Source organism: Colius striatus, chromosome 4, assembly GCF_028858725.1.
Source record: "Colius striatus isolate bColStr4 chromosome 4, bColStr4.1.hap1, whole genome shotgun sequence".
In the NCBI taxonomy this organism is placed as follows: domain Eukaryota; kingdom Metazoa; phylum Chordata; class Aves; order Coliiformes; family Coliidae; genus Colius; species Colius striatus.
In genome coordinates, this window is record NC_084762.1 from 32,292,123 (window position 1) to 32,311,990 (window position 19,868).

Here is a 19,868-nt window from a genome sequence, read left to right on the forward strand (position 1 = left end):
TCATGAAGTAATTTTCCCATGCATACCATCCTTGGCTGCAATGGCACTAACACTTTAATTCTGATTCAGTTTCCTGTAGAGCAGCAACGTAAAATTTGTTCAGGAGTGTAGGATTAAAACATTCATGTTCTATATTGGTAGCAGTGTTTGTCTCCTTCACATTGACTCTTTGTGGATATTTAGCTTTCTTTGTCAAAATTGAAGCTGCACAGATGTGAGGCAGCAAGACACAAGTTCCATTGATTTTATGGCCAGAAAAAAAAAAAAAAAAAAGAAAAAAAGCTCATCTAACCTCACCCCTTGTTCAAAGTGATCCAACAACATTGCCTAAGGACCTTTCCATCCACACCATGTGAATGAAGTCATTAGAGCATGTATCCTTGTGGCAAAACATCCAGTCTTAAGCTATAAACTCCCAGATGATGAGTCAATAGATGGATGGCTATACTTCAATTTTATATTCAGTTTGAACTTAGACCACATCAGATTGTGGAGCTTTTATCTTGTATTTGTATCTTGTATTTTACCTGCTAATTTCAGAAGCCTTGTAATTACTGTTCTTCACCTTTAACTTAATTTTAGTTCAGTTTTTGGTCTAGGAGTTAGACACATTAGTCATTAGAAACAGCCTAATTAGAATCAAAGAAATGGGAAAGATGCAGAAGGCTTTAGGAAGATTCAACTACAGCAGGTTACTCAGGGCCTTGAGCAATTGGGTCTTGATTACCTCTAGGGATGACTACTCCCCAACCTCTCTGAGCATCTACACACAAGTTCTTTTTCTGATGTTTAAATTTCCTGGTTTTAAATTTGTGCTTTTCTTCCTTTCATTGGGCACCACTGAGAAGTATCAGGCTTCATCATTTTACTCTCTCCCATCACATGTTTACACACTTGAGTAGTGTCCTCCTCAATCTCATCCATCTCAAAGCAAACAATCACCAGCCTCTGCTTGTATCATAAAGCTCCCAATACTTTTCAACATCTCTGTGGCCCTTCACTGCACTTTTTTCAGTACACCCATGTCCATCTTGTACTGGGGATATCAAGTATGGACACAGTACTCCAGTTGTGCTCTCACAAAAGATGAGTAGAGAGGAAGGATCATCTCCGTTGGCCCAGGGTACTGCTGGCTCATGTTCCATTTGGTATCCACCACAATCCGCAAAGCCTTTATGAGAAGGCTGCTTTCCAGCCAAACACCACTCAGCCTGTTTGGGTGGGTGCCTGGAGTTTCTTTCTTGCCAAGGGCAGGACTTGATATTTCCCACTGCTCATCTTCAAGAGAGTCCTATTGGCCTAGATGCCCAGTCTCTTGACATCCCACTGAATGGCAGTACAGTCATCTGGGGTATCAACCCCTCCTCCTCTTTGAGGATCATCTGCAAACTTGATGAGAGTGTGCTTTGTCTCCCCATCCAGGTCAATAGTAAAGATGTTAAACAGTATTGGTCCTAGCGCAAACCAATGCTGAGGTACAGCATCCAGCTCACTTCTTCATTACTTCATCAGTTTGACTGTGAGCACGTTGACAGGAGATAATGTTGAAATCTCTGCTTAAGTCAAGAAAAGCAATTCTCTCCCCTCATCTACTAGCCCAGACATGTCACTGAAGAAAGCTATCAGGATGGTCAGGCAGGATTTCCCCTTCATAAATCAACAATGACTGCTTCTAATTGCTGTCTTGCTCTTAGTATGTTTGGAAATGGTTCCCAGGGGGATTTGCTACAGATTTTCCACGGACTGAGGTGAAGGTGAACAGGCAGTATTTTCCTAGATTCTCCTTCTCACTTCTCTTAATACAGCTCTGATATTTCCTATCTCCCAGTCCTCAGTAACCTCTCCCAGTCAATGTCACCATTCAAAGGTAATTGAGAGTGGCCTTGCAATGACATGGGCCAGTTCTCTTAGTCCTCAGGGATGCATCTCATCAGGTTGTGTGAACTTGTGCTCAATTCTTTAGAGATCTTAGGGGTCTGGAATTTTTGAAGGCAAGTTTTGCAAGTACAGACTAAGGTGAAAAAGACATTGAGTATCTCGGTCTTTTTCATCTCCTTTATCACCTGAAAAAGGAAATTTATTGTCTTCAGACATCATGCTGATCTGCAGAGTTGGTCTGTAAATACATGCCAGAGATCAAGTGCTTCAGCATCTGATTGGTCAGATCTCTCTCTGTCAGAAGTTATGTCCTTATTCATGCCACCACAGCTGCAGAACAGTTTCATATTTTGAAGAACAAGAGGAACCAATTCCAAAATGGGGCTATACCACAAAATCTGTCTGTGCTGTGCTTACAAAATTATTGTCTCTTCTCTCTTTTCAGAGAGCTCAGCACCTTTGGATTTGTGATGCCATGCCTATAGTCTCAGGGCAGGGAGCTCCTTCAGCTTTGTCTGTATACAGATATATATGTATGCTGCTTGGCAAGTAATCATAAATTCTGTATTCTCTAGAGTAATCTGAGAAGTCTTCTCCCCCTTACCAAACAGCTAGTAGCTTTCTCTCCTCATGTTGAGGTGATATTTTCACATTGTCACTGAGTGTTAAATCTTACTTATATTTGCATAAATTAAATATGTTTAAGGTTAACTCTTTTTTTTTGTAAGTGGCTTATTTAATTTATTTAGACAGATTTGGTTTCTTTTGAGTCACCAAAACCTAATTAAGTTTCTGTTATCTCCAGAGCACAATCTCCTGTGAGCTCTTTCAGTTAATACATCAGTTTCATGCCTCTGTCTGCTTGGGTGTTACTTGTAACACGCAACATTTCAGACAAAGCCGTGTTTGGGAAGAGAAGGGCTTGGTGGTTTGGGTTTTTCTTATAGAAAAAATATATCCTTTGAAATTATACAGATATTAATAAAGGAGAAAAACATGTTTGATGAAATATTAAAACATGCTTTAAGGTAATTACAGTCCAGTTAAATACATTTTAAATTCTTTTTTCCTAGTTTTTTTTTAATTCCTCTGCAAAATCACTTTGGTTCAGTGTATTCTGTAAAATTACTCCGAAATCATGTCAATTGCTGCACATGGCAAGCAGAGCTCACTTTCCAGAATTTTGTACTTGAAAGTCAGGAAGGAACTCTTAGTTCGCCTTTCAATATTCTGAGGTACAAAAAAGAAAAGCTGCAAAAATAGAACTGTAGATGGGATTTCTTAAAGCTTTTAAACCTTCCAGCTCATCACTCTGAGGACAAATCCAGATGCAGCAACACAGAACAGACGGTTTCAGTTCACTCAGAATCAAAAGAAAGAAGATTCAAAAACATCAACATCAGTCACCAGCGTCAATCAGGCCAGCACATCCCGACTAGAAGGACTGCAGTCAGAGAATCATCGCTTGAGAATGAAAATCACAGAGGTATTGTTTATTTATATATACTGCCTAGGCAATTTTTAAAAACCTTTTGGTGCAATTCTGTAATCTGCTTAAATGGTGACCTCTTTATAGAGGAAAAAATTAGCTTTCCCCATAGAAAAATATTGAAATAACAGGAAACAGATTATATGAATAGCTAGTTAATAGAGCAAATACTTAGCAGGTGTGATAAAACGAAAGTGTGCCTTAGCAAATGAAAATGAAACTTCCCCTATTTGTTTGTAACAGGCACATCAGCCTGCTGCTTCACATGAACGTGCTGAGCCCCACAAAGCAATACCTCTAGAAGTGTAACCTTTACATGCAAGCATAACAGTTACCCGCAGCCCCAGGGGCACCTAGGAGCTATCTTTGTTCCTGTTTGTGGCTGAGTTCAGAGACCGCTGTTGCTGTTATTTCTCAACCTGAGAGTTCACTCAAAAACTTGCAAGATGGATTTTTACATCTGCCATGAAACAGAATTTTGTATTTTCTTAAGGCAGAAAAGACCTTTATGTTCATGTAAACTGACCCTCTTGGCGCAAAAGCCATGAAGTTTCTTCAATCTCTACCAAGAGAAAGGCCAAGTAACATTGGGTGCATTAATTCTGTTAGAACTATCCCATATATTTTTAATTACATCCATCCTTGCTCAGAAGATCTCAAACGATGACAAATCAGCCTCAAAGACTGCCCGTTTTGTGAGACAAGATAACCATAACTTATCGATATCTTACAAAAACATTAACCTGACCTTGCCTAGTCTGTGAAGTATTCTTATATCTTGAAGAAAAGCCACTTTGTTACAACCATTACTTCTTCATCCAGATCTTCACTAAAAATAGTTGGCTAGGTAACCAAAAGTTGTTTACTTAGACTACTAATAGTCTTATAATTTGTATTGAAGGCTCAGCTGGTTAATCACAATTTCAGTTTCTTTATCCTACTGTAGTTTTTTCTGCTAAGCCTTCTAACTCACAAGATCTCAGCCTGTGTTTTGCAAGGCTCATGCCAGCGATCACCGATAAAATTGTTCAGGGCAATTGAGTCGTGTCAGTGCACGCAAGGTCCCTCTGATCTTATTAGATTTCACTTAAATAGATTAAATTAAATACTCAGAACCAGTAGGTCCAAATAAGTTTCATTGTCAAGGGGATTTGAGGCATGCCCTACAATGGCTAGTAGCTGCGTGTCTGCTTTATCCATCTTCAGTTGCTGTGTCTCAGTTTTATAAGGAAACAATGTAAATCTAAATGAAATACTTTAAAAATGCACTTAAGCCACTAGTGAGTGGGACATGCCCTGATCACTGAACATCCTGGACAACTGCTCACGGGAAGCATCCCAGATGACCATTAGAATGCATGTATCTGATTATTTTCTCCTGGGGCTACATATAAGTTAGGCTCTGGGGAGAGAGCACCCTGTGTTCTGCTCAGTACTAAAAGCTAGGTGTGCACCAACATCGCGTTTGTGCTGTGGTTCTTCTTCCAGTCAGAAAACATCTGTGGTTCTCTCCCTCTCTCTCTAGTCTTAAAGGGTGCTTTTGGGAAGAGAGAGGACTGGCATTTTTCTTTTTTCTCCCTCCTCATTTCCATTTTTTTCCCTCTTGGAAAGTTATGCCTGCAACAGCATTTTAGTGCTAGCTACCAGATTACACAGTTTAAGACCCAAAAGATGTAACACATGGGGGTAATTTTCAAATCACAAAGATATAGAGTGTTCTCAGCAACAAAACTAAAAACCGTGAGTTGGATTTTCTTCAAAATTTCACATACACAAAGACACAAACAAAAAGTCTGTGTCTCTAAGAAAGGCACAAAGAGTAAATATAATGTTTACAAAAACATAACATTGCTGTTAGAGTTGACTGCTGTCACTCATGTGGCCAGATTTGCCGCTGATGCCGTTGGTCACTAATATTCTTATCTGTGTTTGATAATTTGATGGTCTCAATAAAGTGGTTATACCTATGTATGCCACACTTCTGTGGCATATTTATTTATAAAAAATAAATAGTTGAGAGGTTTTCAGACTGGCTTTTCTAATGTCCGTTTCTTTTTCATTCAGCAGCACATCTGCTTAAACTGCCAACTACTTAAGCTTATTCTTCTCATACACCTTGTGTGCAATATCACAGCTGAACACTGTTTGTTACTTGTAGCATGATTTTTAGAGGTAGCGTTGTAGTGATACAAGAAAATTGTATTTGGCACAGTGGGGCAATTGCATTACCACCTGCCTTCTAGTCCAATTAGAGAAAGTCGTGCTGTTATTGCAAAGACCTGAAGCGACGACTCGTGAAATTTTAGGCATTCGTACTCTTTCTGTTTTGCAGCTGGACAAAGACTTGGAAGAGGTCACAATGCAACTTCAGGACACTCCTGAGAAAACAACATATATTAAGCAGAACCATTATCAGGATCTTAATGACATTCTTAGTATACGGAACTTCACAGACAGCAAAGGTGAGAATCCATTAGTAAAATCCATTAGTAGCTTAACCGACCAAGATTTCGAATAGCAATCTAATTGGATTGGTTCCAGAGCACTCAGACCTTGGTAAGATAGAGCTTTAAATATTTCAGTTGCATTACAGAAAGCATGCAGATTCACATAATAAGCTGTATGGTACCCACTGAGTACTTATTTCTCTGTACATGTCTCCTGTTGTACACCCATGTGTATAATACATTTGGCAAAGTGGAAACTTTTAAAAACATACTTGAGTTCAGAAGTCAAGTTTTTTGTGTACATGGAGGGAGGAAAGTCACAGAATGTTTCAGGTCTTGTGAGAGTTAATCGAGCCAGCCTTCAGCAGTAGGAAGCTCAGTTTAATATGCGCTTGTCTGAGTAGGATGTGCAAATCCTGCTTTTGGACACTGCTATCAAGCACACAGAAGAGAAGCGTGTAAATATTTCAGTGCTGATTTGGACTCTAATTGTAGGACTGAAGGCACTCATGTATGAAAATTCTTCCCTAGGAACTGATAAAAGAGGATTTAATGATAACTGTAATATTCCAAAGTTGTTTCTACAGTGTCTCTTGCATTGCTCCCCGAAGTAATACATGCAAAATAATTGTTTCCATTAAAGCTGTTTCACTTTTGGGAAGCAATAAGATCTGGTACATAGTGCAATAAAGTGAAAGGTAGGACACCCAGCTTCCATTCCTGACTCTGGAAGGGATTACCTTGTGACTTTTGACAAATTACTTTGTACAGCTGAATGTGACTATAGCACCTGAACAACTAGTTGCCCTGTGTAAGGGCCATGGGCTTGCATGTTTGTGGTAATGTGAGGCTCAGGCTTCCTATTGATGTGGCAACATAAGCTTGGTTAAGCGGAACAGAAGCTACGCCTGTAAATATAGTCGTCGAAGCATAATTTTAGAAGAAGAGCAACAGTTCATACGTGCTTTTGAAGTCTATTGAAATTTTGGTCAGGTAGGGTTACTGTCTCATGCGCCTTTTGTTTGAGCTTGAGTATGCACTTGGTTGTGTAATGTGTCAAAAGAAAAAAAAAAAAGGAAGAGCTCCATAGAGTTCCCGGTGTCCTTTTTAAAATTAAAAAACAGAAGGGGGGAAAGGAGGAAAAGGAAAACGTAAATAGCTGCTGGAGGCGTGTGATTATTGGGCTGAGATCAGCAGCAAGAACTAACATCAGTGAGTGGGATGAGACAGTTTTACCAAGTGTTTGAAAGGAACACATAGAATGTTCCACTCATGTCAGATGCTCCAGGAAAAATGATAACTCATGAATAATATTTCAAGCAGAGAAGATATATTACATTGTGCCAAATGCCCATCTGAGTTTGGGTATGAGAAATAAAAATGATTCTCAAGAGATAATGCTGGGTATAAATTTAGGGTGGGATGCTTCCTGAAGCAGGTTGCACTCCATTAGCAGTAGGATGCTGGCAAAGAAATCAAGGAGAAAACACAACCTTTCTGCACTTACTTGTGGCTATATCTACAAAAGACACTGATGCCTATCTGCTGCCTCGAGCAGCAGCATCCAAGATTTTGTGTCCTGAATTTTCCCCCAGTACAGTACCCTCAACTTCTACATTTCTACTGCAGGGTACATATTTAAAATCACCTGTAAGTACAGAGCCTCAACGTACAGAGTAGCTTAGAAATATGTGCTATTGGGATTTACAGGGTAGATATTCTGCATGCTGAAGTTGCTGGGTCGCTGAACAGACCTATCACATAAAGCTCCACAGAAAAAGGCAGGAAGGAGGAAAAAGATGTTTTCCCTTATCTGTGTTTATCCCAAGTAGGTGAAGGTATCCATTCACCTAGAAATGAGGAAGACCTGCATCCCAGTTTGCAGCAGGTATTTGAAGCTTGGTCTCATGCCTGACAGGAATGCCCCATGCATAAGTATTATGGAGTATCCCGATCCTGATCTGAGTGACATCAAATATTCATACTTCCAGGCTGTGAGCCACCATGTTCGACAACCCTTTTTCTGTCTCTCCATTTCTGTTTTTTCTGTCTTTTCTCTCTTTCCTCATTTCCTTGTCCCTTAGCTACATATATGAATCGCCTCTCTATTTCTCTCCCTGCATCCATTCCCAATAGTCAACCTATGTGCTTAATTTAAATTTGCCATTCCAATCAAAATAACGAGGCTTTGGAGAATTCATGCTGCTGAGTCACTGCTGCCTCTGTGCAGATGCAAACAGACATCACTTAAATGGTACTTAAAAAAATTCTGGCCCTTATGGCTATGGGAAAGCTAACTCCAGCTGACATAACTATAGTTTCTGTAGCTATGCATTTCATGTAATTTTCTGTAAATGAAAGTACAGAACCTTGAAATTATGAGTCCTTGATGGTACTTGGGCAAAGCTTTGGAATTGTAAATCATTTATTAGCATGACCTAGAAGTGACCACATCTCTCACTACCACCACGCAACTGGGGAAGCCAGTCCATTGTTGTTTTTAAGGTAATGACAAGGTTTGTGCCTCCCTTGGACCCTGTAAAAAAAAGCCAGCTAAGAGAGACAGAGTGGGACAGTGATGAGAGACACTGAAAATAGCAGTTGACTTGGAGCTAAAAATCATAGGAGATAATTTGCCACATTTGCATTGTGGACACAGCTGAACCCTATGTCAATCTTCTTTATAAAATACCTTGCTGTTCTGAAGGAGTTTGCATAGAGAATGCCATATAGTAAGTCATGCAGAATGCCCATTGCTATTGCTTACACAAATTCAAGGCACTGCATTTCAGAGAACAGATAATAACATAGGATTTACTTATGTAATGCACCTCGAACAAGTCCTCATCAAACTTTAATGTCGTAGTACACTTCAGTAGGTTTCTGATCTGTAAAAATTGTCCAGAGTTAAAATTCCTAACTCCTATAGCCAAGTGCAAAAGGATGTTATTTGATTCTTGCCCTCCTTCTCCAACATCCTCGTTTACATCAAATATGGATTTAAGATACAAAAGTTAAATTACTTTAGTCAAAATCAGTAGGCACAGCTGTGCACTCCTGTAAGGGTCTGACTTCAGGCAAAGTTTCATAACTTTGGGATTCCTGGTTAGTTATTAACAGCAACCACTCCTGGTGTAGCTCAGAAGCTCTTTGCTGGCACAGGCACTCCTTCACAGCATATTTCAGGATGTCACATTTAAAGGGAGATACTATCCAAGTATCTTGTTCACAAACACACAATGTTCCTGAGACATCTACAGCTGTTGGCTATGTAAGAAAAGCAATTTGGAAAATGTGGCTTGTAGTTTATGGTTCAATTCCTTTTTTTTTTTAATGCAGGCTTTTGTCTGTGCTAGAGAGCTTTATGTGGTCAAGCAGTTCTCAGTGTGCTCCATGGACCACAGCTCTGGGATGTCAAATGGCTTCTCCAGTTAAATTTAAAAGGGCATTCCCTTAACTTCATTTTATATATTCCTCAGATGATTTTTAGCCATTGTGTCTGCTAGCAACCTCGGCTCCATGCACAGCACAACAATAGCTTCTCCGCCAGCATCTGTGGGATCTGATGGACTTGCTGGGGCAGCAGAGCCTCCTTGCAGACTGTGTTTGAGGCAGGGATGGGCTGTGGGTGAGATCAATGCTTGGTGCAGGCAGCTCCTCTAACTGGCACTGCCATTCAGCAAGGAGAGACCAGCTTGGAAACATGGATGAGTTTTTCAGGCTGACATTTGGAAAAAAGGAGAACAAATGTTTGTAACTGTGATGCTATGCAAAAAAGGTTGTGCCACACTGATCCAGGGAAGAAATACCCTGGCACGAGCACAGAGCTGAGCTTCCCAAAAGGGCTCGCTGAACCTATGCAGCCGGTGTGCCAGGAACAAAAGAGACTTCATGAAGGTAGAAGTTATTTCCACTGGGCAAGTTCCTGAAGAGATAGAAGTTATTGAATAGAAAAATACAGAGGGAAGATACTACGTGGTTGGTGGGAGGTGGATAATTTTGCTACACTTGTAATCTTGCTATCTTACTCTATCTGACTTCTAATTGACATTTTATTACATGAAGTTATTTCTACATGAAGGATTGATAGATTGCAAGAGTTTCGTATAAAGCCAAGCTCAGAAGAAATCCTGCAGAAGAGACTCCATTTATTTCTACCTTTGCCAGTACATTTGACAGTAGCATATCAGGGAAATTAATGAATGGCAGCCATACTATGGAAAGTATATAAGCAGCAAGAGACAGCCTTTACAATAGTCCCCACCTATGAACAAACCCTTTTTTTTTCAAGTTTTCTCCCTGCAGGCACCCTTGGTTGCTCAGAAGCCTTTTCTGTTTTGAGACAGAAAACAGTCTTTACTCATTGCTGTAAATGGGCTGGGAGCATTCATTTGTGTGTCAGATAAGCCTACATGCTGTCAGTTGTCACCCCACTCCAGTATTTCCTAGTGTTTCCTACATAAAAGCAGCTCAAAGAAAAACAGATTTTAAAAGTGTGTTGCTTGTACATGTGAAAAAAAATTGAGTTTATCTGGTAGGGAAAACATTGCTTATGTGAAGCAATAGGTAGGGAGAGAGAAAATATTGCTTCTGTGAAGTTACTGTGACTCAAGCACTAAACTTGAGATTGAAACCACGGATTCAAAGGAAAGGCTTTCAGAAATAACTCTTTTAAAAAAATGCCATTTCAAAGAAATAATATAATTGATTATATCCCTTGGATATAGAGGTGTATACATGAGTTTCTGTGAAGCCTAGCAAATAGACTCCAATATGGAAATTGGACCTTGTTTCTGCTTCAACAGGGAAACCAAACTGCCAGAGGTTTAGCACTTGCCCTTCATTGCACAGAAATAAATCTGTAGGAAAGGGAATTTCTTCTGATTTAAAAGTAGTATCAACCAGAGAAGAATCTTGCTGGCTTTTCTTTTTAAAAACTCTTCTGTTCAAAACATAACTATCAGAAGTCACAATTTAGATGCTTGGTGCTGTGTGTTTATGTGCTCATTTTCATTTTTCCTTTTGTTTTACTTTCTTTTCATTCTATTCACAGAAAGAGCAGAAAATGCCTAGTAATGTTTCACAGGCCAGACAATAGAACTGTGAAAAATTATAGTAGATTTTAAAAATCTACTTCTAGCTTCAGAGTTTCCACAGTTCTTTAATACATCAGCAAGGTTATCTCTGCCAGCTCTTATAAGTCATTATTAAACCACACTTGCTTCCTTATGGTGCATAAAATATGCTTTCTAGCAAAGAGAAAACAACAGTGGAATTGAAAGATGTGGGGTGAAGAGCAGTTCTGCCATCTAGTTGTAAGCCATTGGAGGAATATTGCCACTAAAATAGAATGATGAAGATGTTCAATAAAGCTGCAGTGTACAAACACCAGCTTCTAGTTAAAGAAATATGATTCCTCAAATCTTGGATGAAGTTGCAGCACTGACAGTCACCTGGTGTTTTCTGCCTGCAACGGAGCAGGAGTCGTTAAAGTCAGCTCAGGTAATTTTGCCAGCACCAGGTTCTGGAGTGATTATACGTATTGCAGGTCTGAAGCGTCACCCCTGGCAGAGGGAGAGGCGAGCAGCTGGGATCAGTGATGTCACTGTTGTGCCTCTCCACAGCCACTGCTGGATGTGCTCTTGCAGCCCAGAGCATTGTAACTGGAAGCTGCTTCTCTGCTTGCAGATGAGCAAAGGTCCTGAGCTAAAGCCTTCTGGCTCTCACCAACAACTGTTGTCTAATGAGCCCACCAGTGAGTGGTGTGTGAGGCTCTTGAGATCTGCATGTCTTTTCTTTTTTCCCCAACCAGTTTTTGAATGGAAAGTGCTCAGCCATCACTTATCCAGAATTCTGAGTTCTTGTTTGAGGTCTGTGAAGGTGAAAATTACTTAGAAAGTGCTTCTGGCTAATGTAAATTCAATTTTGAAGGTAGTTAGATCATCCCAGGGCAACTTATTCAGTAGCATCTGCAACAGCGGACAGCCCTGTGAATGAAAGGCATTTTTCAAGTGACATACTTAATGGACAGAAGAAGAAAAGACAGGAAATTACTAAAAGCAGTGCTACACCTTCTAGGGGAAACTGGGAACTCAGATTTTTACTGTTACCCGTAATTTATTTTCTTTCAGTTGTCCACATATAGAAAATCAGTTTCTTCCATCCTTAAGATTTTTAAGTGCATATGGTAATAGTGTTTTTTCTTTAAGCTCCAGCTCCTGGAAGCATATGACTAAGTGAGAATCTTGCTCTTCATGATTTAAATGAAAGGTAAATGGGAAAAAAAAAGAAAAAGAAAAAAGAAAAAAAAAAGTTTAGTTTCCATAGCTGCAGAATAAAAATCTAACAACTCTTCTCCCATAAAGCTTAACAAATAAGGATTACCCAACTTTTTTGTATTTTAAAAGAAGCAATGGAAAAAGGAAAAAACCTCAACACGGTAGCAGTTTTATGTGGATTTTTTTTGTATTTTTTATGTATACATTAAAACTTGTGTATGGTAACCTTGTATACACAAAGTTATGCAGTATATTAAGGGAGAGTCATCTGTTAGAGTGGTAGGAAAGGGTCTATTAAGAATAAAACACAGTGATTTATGGGCAGTTGGTGCTGAGGGGTGAGTAGGCAGAGAATATAGCAATTCTGCTCTACTTTCAATCCCCCACCTTTTTGACAGGGACCACCTCCTTCTCTTTCTCCTTCTCTCACAGCATAACTGAAAGCACAAGAAACCACTTCAGAGGAATACAACACAGATTAATATAGGAAATCACATACACCTGAAGCCCAACAGTTGCATCTTCCAGTCACTTGATGAAGAATTGTACCTTCAGCATCTTTGTAAAAGGTTAAATTGCTTCTCGTGGACAAAATAGCTGGAATCCTAAAATAGTTAAATCACAGACTTTTTCCATTCCTAATTACAAAGATTACTCACATTTTAACTTAGGTCTATATCATAAAGTCAACGGTTTTCATTGTCAGCTTAGATCAGCACAGGACTGAACACTGTTTTTAATCATGGAAGCAAAAAGTGTTATTTCTGTGAGTCTGTTTATAGACATCAGAATGCTTTTATGCAAATGTCAAGCTCAATATACGTAGAAATGCAATATATAGAAAAGAAAAACTGAACTCTTGTGACAGCAAATGCCACACCAGCAAATTTCAGGCTGCCCTGAGTTGGTAGACTTCACTGCTTATCTTAGCCACTGTCAGATTTGACCCTTTGCTGTCCTCCCTCTAAATCATCATTGATTCCTGTCATATCTTCCTTTTAAGGACTCTTTTTGCTACAACTGAATTCCTTAGCTCTCTTTTACTGATGTTTTCTTGCCCCAACAGAAGCCTCTTGATGTGTTCTGGTTGCCTCCTTTCTCATTCAGACCCTTCTCTTCCATGCAACATGTGAAAAATCTTCTCTTCCACTTTTCCAAGCTGTAGCCATCCCCATGCCTTCACATTTTTGCATCCTCGCATATTCACTTCTTTCCAAGTTGCTTCTTGGATTTTTCACAGCAGAAAGTGAGTGCTACAACATAATGACAGGATGACTGTGCTGGGAGGGTAATTATACATGTTAGAGTTTGCTTTCAAAACATTCCTCTTTCTGCTTTCAGTTTCTTTCCTCAGTCCTTGTTTCTGCTGTTTGTTTTGTCCCACCAGTGCTTGTCAATAACATATAAGTTCCTAGCATGCTGTGACCTGAGAATTATATGGAGCATTAGTAGAATGGAAAAGCAGCTTAAGCCTTTAATATGCACTGGGTTTTTCTTGATCTTTTCATTTCATCTTCCTTGTTTTCCTGCTTTCTCCACTCATACCCATTTCTACATTCAAATCCCCCAGTGTCCTTTTCAAAAGTTTACCTTTGAGTCCTTTTCTATGCTGCCTTAATGGCTGCAGCAATCACTCGCTCTCTCTCTGTGAGTGTGTGTTAGTCAGACATCTGAAGGTGATGGATTTAGAGCTTCTCTGCAATTATTTATGAAAACTGTGCACTGTCCTCATTACTCATGTTTTCCATGTGACTTTATTTGGCTTAACACAGGAGGAGACTTTGGAATAACAGGCATGAACAGAAAGTGTCCCTGGAGTAGACAGCCTCCTCAAAATGGTTGTGTTCGTCCACGTTTCTCAGGACTGATGCCACAGGCTTCAGCACAGCTAGCCAGAGACTCCCGGGACACCTGGGGGAATCCAGTGACACTGCCTATGGGGAAAATTGTAATCTTCTGTCTTACCACTGTGTAGAAAAGAGATTGGGGGAGAAAGCTTAATGAAATTATTACCTGTGCTTCCTGAAGACAGTCTATGGACCAGAGCAACTGATGAATCATGTTTCCATGCTAAATGATAGCAGATAGTTAAGCAACAGCACTTAATTGCCTATGTTTGCAAAAGTACCAAAGTTTTATACATCGGTAAGGCGATGTTTTTCTAGGAAAATATTTAAATAGGAGGGGTTTTTCATGTGAAAAGGTAAATATTTTTGAGTGCAAGATACTGTGATTCTGTATTGACACAGCCTAAGACTAGATGAGAAAGCATGATGGAGCTACAAAAATGCAGGCAACAAGGTTTGGTTTGCAGGGCTTTTTAGAAGGTGAGCAAAAAGCAAAGAAGGACAAAAGAGGTTTTGTCCCTTTTCTATTTCTTCGTGGTTTTTCCTATGAAGGTGAACATCATCAAAAGCGTAAGAGTGCCAAAGACTCACGGGGAAACCTGAGACTGTTGGAATACAGGCAGGAAGAGTTTACTTTGTAGCATTGTGAATATCTGAGAAATTTTTAAATGAAACAATTATAAAGTGGTGAGTTGGTTAAAGTAAAATTGAATGTGTTGTCCATTCAGATGGTGAGAAAGCTATTTTGAAAAATCATCTTGATCAAAATCCACCAGCACAATGGGGCTCATCAGACCCTTCCAGAACAAGCAAAGATCCTGTAGAAGACATCAACTCCCCAGAACAGTAAGTACACACCTTTACATACTGGTACAGAGAGAGGTACCTCTTGCTCTCTTTGGTGTGCATATGCTTGGGCACAAACACCTTCTACAGTTTTAGCCATGAATTCCACCCTGGACACCAGCTGCCTTGCTGTTAATATGTTAATTTTAGTTTTTACATTTCAACAAGCCCCATATTTCTCATTCACACATTTTAATGGGAAGACTTTCACTGTAAACCCTTTCATCAAGCTCTAGAAAGCCTGGGCCAGCAGCAGCAGCAGATGTGAATGGCACCTCCTGAAGCAGCAGCAAGCAGCAGCACTGTACTGTGTAAAGCCTCCCTGCCACCAGCTCACTCTTCCCACCAAATTTAGGGGATATCAGGGGCACTAGATCCTAAGGTGCCCCAAAAGCAAACTGTTATATTTCTTTTCTCATTGGAAACATCCGTAACATGATGTCTAAAGTTTCTGGAGAGAGTTACAGGACAAACAATACCCAACCACCAATGTATATTAAAGAGAGAAGAGGAGGTATGTATGTGCACATATATCTAAGTCCTTCCATAGGCTAGCCAGAGTGGTTCATGATATACCTAGTCATTTTATTCTCTTTTCATCTTAACCTGTCTGAGAAATAAAAACAGTCTGAGGGCTTTTCAACGTTGCCATAGCAGCTGGACCTTAGTTTTGGCATAGGAAAGACTGCACCAAATGGTTTCCCTTAGAAACAATGCTGCAGCTACAAGGAAAGGATGGCATGAAGAACTTGCTAGATTCATGGAAGGGAAAGAGTCTTATGATATGAGCTTTTCTCTCCAGGAAGCTGTACAATACACTCACATACTACCTTTTACTTGCTCAGCAGGGCCTCCTGAGTGCCAGAGCTCAGGGAAGCGCAGTATTCACTTGTCCCTGGATCAGCCATTTTCCCACTGCAGCCTAGTTACATGGGCAGCACTTCCTCAGGATCTGAGCTTTTAGCTGTCAGACTCCTATTTTGTACATGGCAACTTAAATGCTTGCTTAAAACCAGAATAAATTAAACGAATGACTAGACTGAGTCACACGTTCCATCAGTGACAGCAAACCTGATTTCAGATAGCAGTTGCTGCCTTGCACTAGCTGGTGCAGCAAAAAATGTTGCTTGCACTCAACTCCCAACAAAAACTTGCATAGGAAGTAATTCACATACATACACACACATGAATGTACCAAAAAAAATGTCCTCGGTAACTGAAAACCTGGTTATTTCAAACAAGCAAGATTCTCGCTGAGAAAGCTATTGTGACTTTATGAGGTTTGCAGAGTGCTTTAATGCATAGCTATTAGAGGTCTGTCTTTTTCCAGCACCCCTTTTCAGAAATAACATAGTGTGAATGCAACTTCATCTGCACGTCGCCCTCTTCCATGAAGAAAGATGCTAGGAAAAATGCTGACACTCAGATAGTCCAGTTGTCCTGATAAAGATTTAATATAGGGAAAAAAACTCAAACAACAACAACAAACCACCAAACAAACCAAAACCAACAAACATTTGCTAATGACTGAACTTCCTCTAGGCTAGTGGTAACTGACGAAAACACTGAGATTTCCTAAAGGTCTCAAAGAGCAGTTCAATGAAAATCTGAATAATCATTGACATTTATGGAAAGCAATTAATAAAGTCCTTCTAAATCAGAACAGTGTCATTCAGCACTTGCACAGCGTGACTGTGCCAGGTCCAGGGACCAATGTCTTCCCTGAGGACGGGTTGGCGGTTTGGGTACCAAAGCCACACCACCCAGGCACAGTGGACTTGCCAGAGAAAAGTGTAGCTATCTTCAGGATGAGGGTTTTGTGAGTCTCTCAGAGAAAAAAAACACTGATATTGGAGGAAAAAAAAAAAACAAACAAACTACAAAGTGAAGGAAGGTATAAGATTTACTTTTGCTTAAGGAGAACACAGCTGTTTTGTCTGGATCTTGTTATAATTTTTGGTTTGGTTTGGTTTGCTTTCGTTTTCCCCCTAAGAGTTTTGCCTAAACATTTAATTGTGTGCAAGTATCCAGGCTAGAGGCCTCTGCCCCAATTCCAGGAACAAAGTTTTCAAGTGAAAGTAAACTTCAAGTACTGTTAAAGCAAGATTTGCCACCCACTGCAGCCATCATTAGCATAGCCAAATAAACATGCTTTGTCCATGGTATGGTTAACACTTAAATGGGTGAAAAAAGTCCCATTCACTTGATTATGGGACTGAATTCTTTTGGAGCAGCTTCAAAAAAGCTTTTTAATGAGAAGTCTGTAACAGTTGAACAAAGTAAGCATTTCCACTGGTGGGAAAATAAGCACAGGCAATTCTGCATTTGACCCTGCAACCAGAGACAGAATGACAATCCACAGAGTCAGGCTCATGAGGATTCAGCACATGGAAGCAGAGAGCCATGCCACCTCTGCACGCCTTGGGAACAAGTCATGAGTTCATTGATAGCACCAGAAGGAGCTGGGCACAGTAGCAAAGTAACAATGAATGGATTTTGTTTAGTCCCAGGAACACGTTGCCAGCACTACAGTGATCAACAGTATGGATTAATATATCAAACTTTTAAAGGGCGTTTGTAGGGAGAAAAAAAATGAGAGTTTCCTCACTAGGTAGACTACAAGTATTTCCACCACATCTCTGTAAAACGAAGGCTTAAAGTGAAGAAAGTAAAGAGAAGGCAGCATTACACTTCTTTCTGTTTGCATTTGAAAGCTATACAGCTTGGTCCCCAAGCATGCATCCCTTAGTAGCTGTCGCTGCTTCCTAACACAAAGCAGAAAAGAAATGAAACGTTGCTTGAATCAGAAAGGCTGTCCAAAGGCAAGCTTTCAAACATACACTTCATATAAAGGCCTGTCTATACACAGTCATTATATCAGATAACTGGGAAATATAAATTTAAAACTCTATTGTACTGGTGCAATGCTTTGTATGGGTTTGTGGGGGCATTTTTCTTCTGGAATCAAAAAGCCAGTCTTCCGTTCAGATCTGTCACTTTGACACCTGTTTTCTCTTTCAAAAATCCCTCCATGTTTCAAGAAAGAATATCTCCAAATGCAGAAGCAATCCTAGTATGATAACATCTTAATCGCTGAAAACCTGAACTGGATTTTGGTTTTATGTAAGGTGCCAGTATATCCGCAGTGTGGGCTGGCAGATGCCATGTCCCATGGCAGTGTCGTCACCAGAGAGAAGGGTTGGTAGGGCTATCTGTGAGCATGGTTTAGTGTCCCTTTGACAAAGCAAACAAAGCCAACCAAAACAAAATCCCACCAGTTATGATGGCATCAATCTGCTTAGAAAATCGGACACAGGGTGGTGGGTTCCTAAACACTGAATTTAGATGCAGAGGTTAGGTTAGATTGCTTTTAGAGTGCCAACTCCTCAGTCCCATGGCACTTGACTGTGGGAACTCAACAGTATTCAGCACTTCAAAAGCACAGACCTAAACTGCAAAGAGGAACTACTTGGGAAAAGCCATCAGTCCAAATTCTCTCCCTTCCTCCATGCACCTGTGTTTGCCTTAACTGGAGTTGCAAAAATGACATCTTTCATTCTGACATCCTTAATTCTAACATCCTTGTGCTAAGTGATGCATGGCTTAAAACTCAGGCTGTGACCTCGTGGATGTCTATGCAGTTAGCTGGGGCTCTGAGTGCAACAGATCACTTTGCAAGGGGCAGCGGGTTGCTAAGCCATATGCCCTCATTGTGCACTTCACTTTTCCCAGTATCAGCAGTCTAACAATTACTCTGAAAGTGCCTGAGAATTTCAGAAAATTGTGGGATGCTGAGAATGCACCCTTAGAATCCTTTGTCATGTCTAGCCTGTCAGAAAAGTTCCCCAAGGGGAAATAACACTGAGGTGGCATCACTCAACAGCAGCGCGTGAAATGCTCTTGGCATTAACCCTCTCTATCACAGGAGAAGGCACAGAAAATATCCTTGCAGCAACCTGCAAACATATCAAGCATGTAATGTATGACATTTTCCTCTTGGCTAATGCTCCTCTTTCTGTCTCACAGCATACAGCGTCGGCTGTCTTTGCAGCTGCCCATCCTTCATCATGCCTACTTGCCATCCATAGGAGGAGTTGATGCTAGCTGTGCCAGTCCATGTGTAAGCCCCAGTGCCAGTCCTCGGCACAGACACGTGCCACCCTCCTTCCGAGTAATGGTTTCGGGGCTGTAGGAGAGGGAGATCAGTGCTTCCTGAACTGCTTTTAAGTACTTAATGACTGGACTGAACATCTGACCTAGAACTCTGCTACAAACATATAACATTGGCTCTTACCGCAGAGGAACTACCGCTGAGGCCATCATCACAGGAGTGCCCGCGTAACTCGTGTGGGAAGGCAGAGGAGAAGGACACAAGGAGTATGATCTGTAGCCTTATTCATGGAGTTTTTATTTCTTCACATAGAAGTCACAGAAAAACATTTCTTCCCAAATTTCTACTAGCAACAAAGAGGCTGGGAAATACAGATCTTGCAAAAAAGACACTAGGAAAAAACAAACAAACGCTCAAATGTCACTGAGCTTTATGTGGCTGCTGAGAACATGCAATTCTATACTGTATCCATGTAAGGAAATAACAATGGTTGAGATATACCGTATTTATTGAAATAGATACACTCATTTTTACAAGAGTTGTGTTAATTGCTGGAAACATTCTGCACTGGTTAGTCTTGCTTGTTTTCATTTCAGGGATGATGTTTGATAGGAAAGGAGGATTATGAGAAATGATTCCTCGGGTATCATTGAGACTCAGCAGCACTGTGAGAAGGGTCACCTCTAACTTGCAGCTGTAGCTGAAACCCAAGCAGAGGCTGAAGCTCCAGCTCCAAGTTATCACCAGCTGGAGAGTGGCTGGTTGGAAGTGGAGCACTTCATCTTTCTCCAGGGATAATGGTAGTGACTGCTGATCATCTGCAGTTTCATTTTTATCAAAGTTTCTGCACCTATTTCAGGATAAACACCACCAACCGTAATGTACTAAACTGTCTGGAGAAGTCCTACGGCTGATAACTCAAGAAGTTGAGGACAGATGGGTAGTGAAGTCTTAATGTCACAGGATGGATTG

General features: G+C 40.4%; 1 protein-coding gene across 1 annotated transcript in view; it reads left to right on the plus strand.

The window, feature by feature from the left end:
- GABBR2 (gamma-aminobutyric acid type B receptor subunit 2) overlaps positions 1-18,977 on the plus strand; it is a 487,689-nt gene extending 468,712 nt beyond the window's left edge. Inside the window, exons 16-19 of the mRNA XM_061995459.1 lie at positions 3,182-3,364; positions 5,700-5,829; positions 14,668-14,785; positions 18,812-18,977. Of these exons, the coding sequence (XP_061851443.1) occupies positions 3,182-3,364; positions 5,700-5,829; positions 14,668-14,785; positions 18,812-18,977 (597 nt within the window). The remainder of the gene's footprint in view (positions 1-3,181; positions 3,365-5,699; positions 5,830-14,667; positions 14,786-18,811) is intronic.
- The last annotated feature ends 891 nt before the right edge of the window (positions 18,978-19,868 follow it).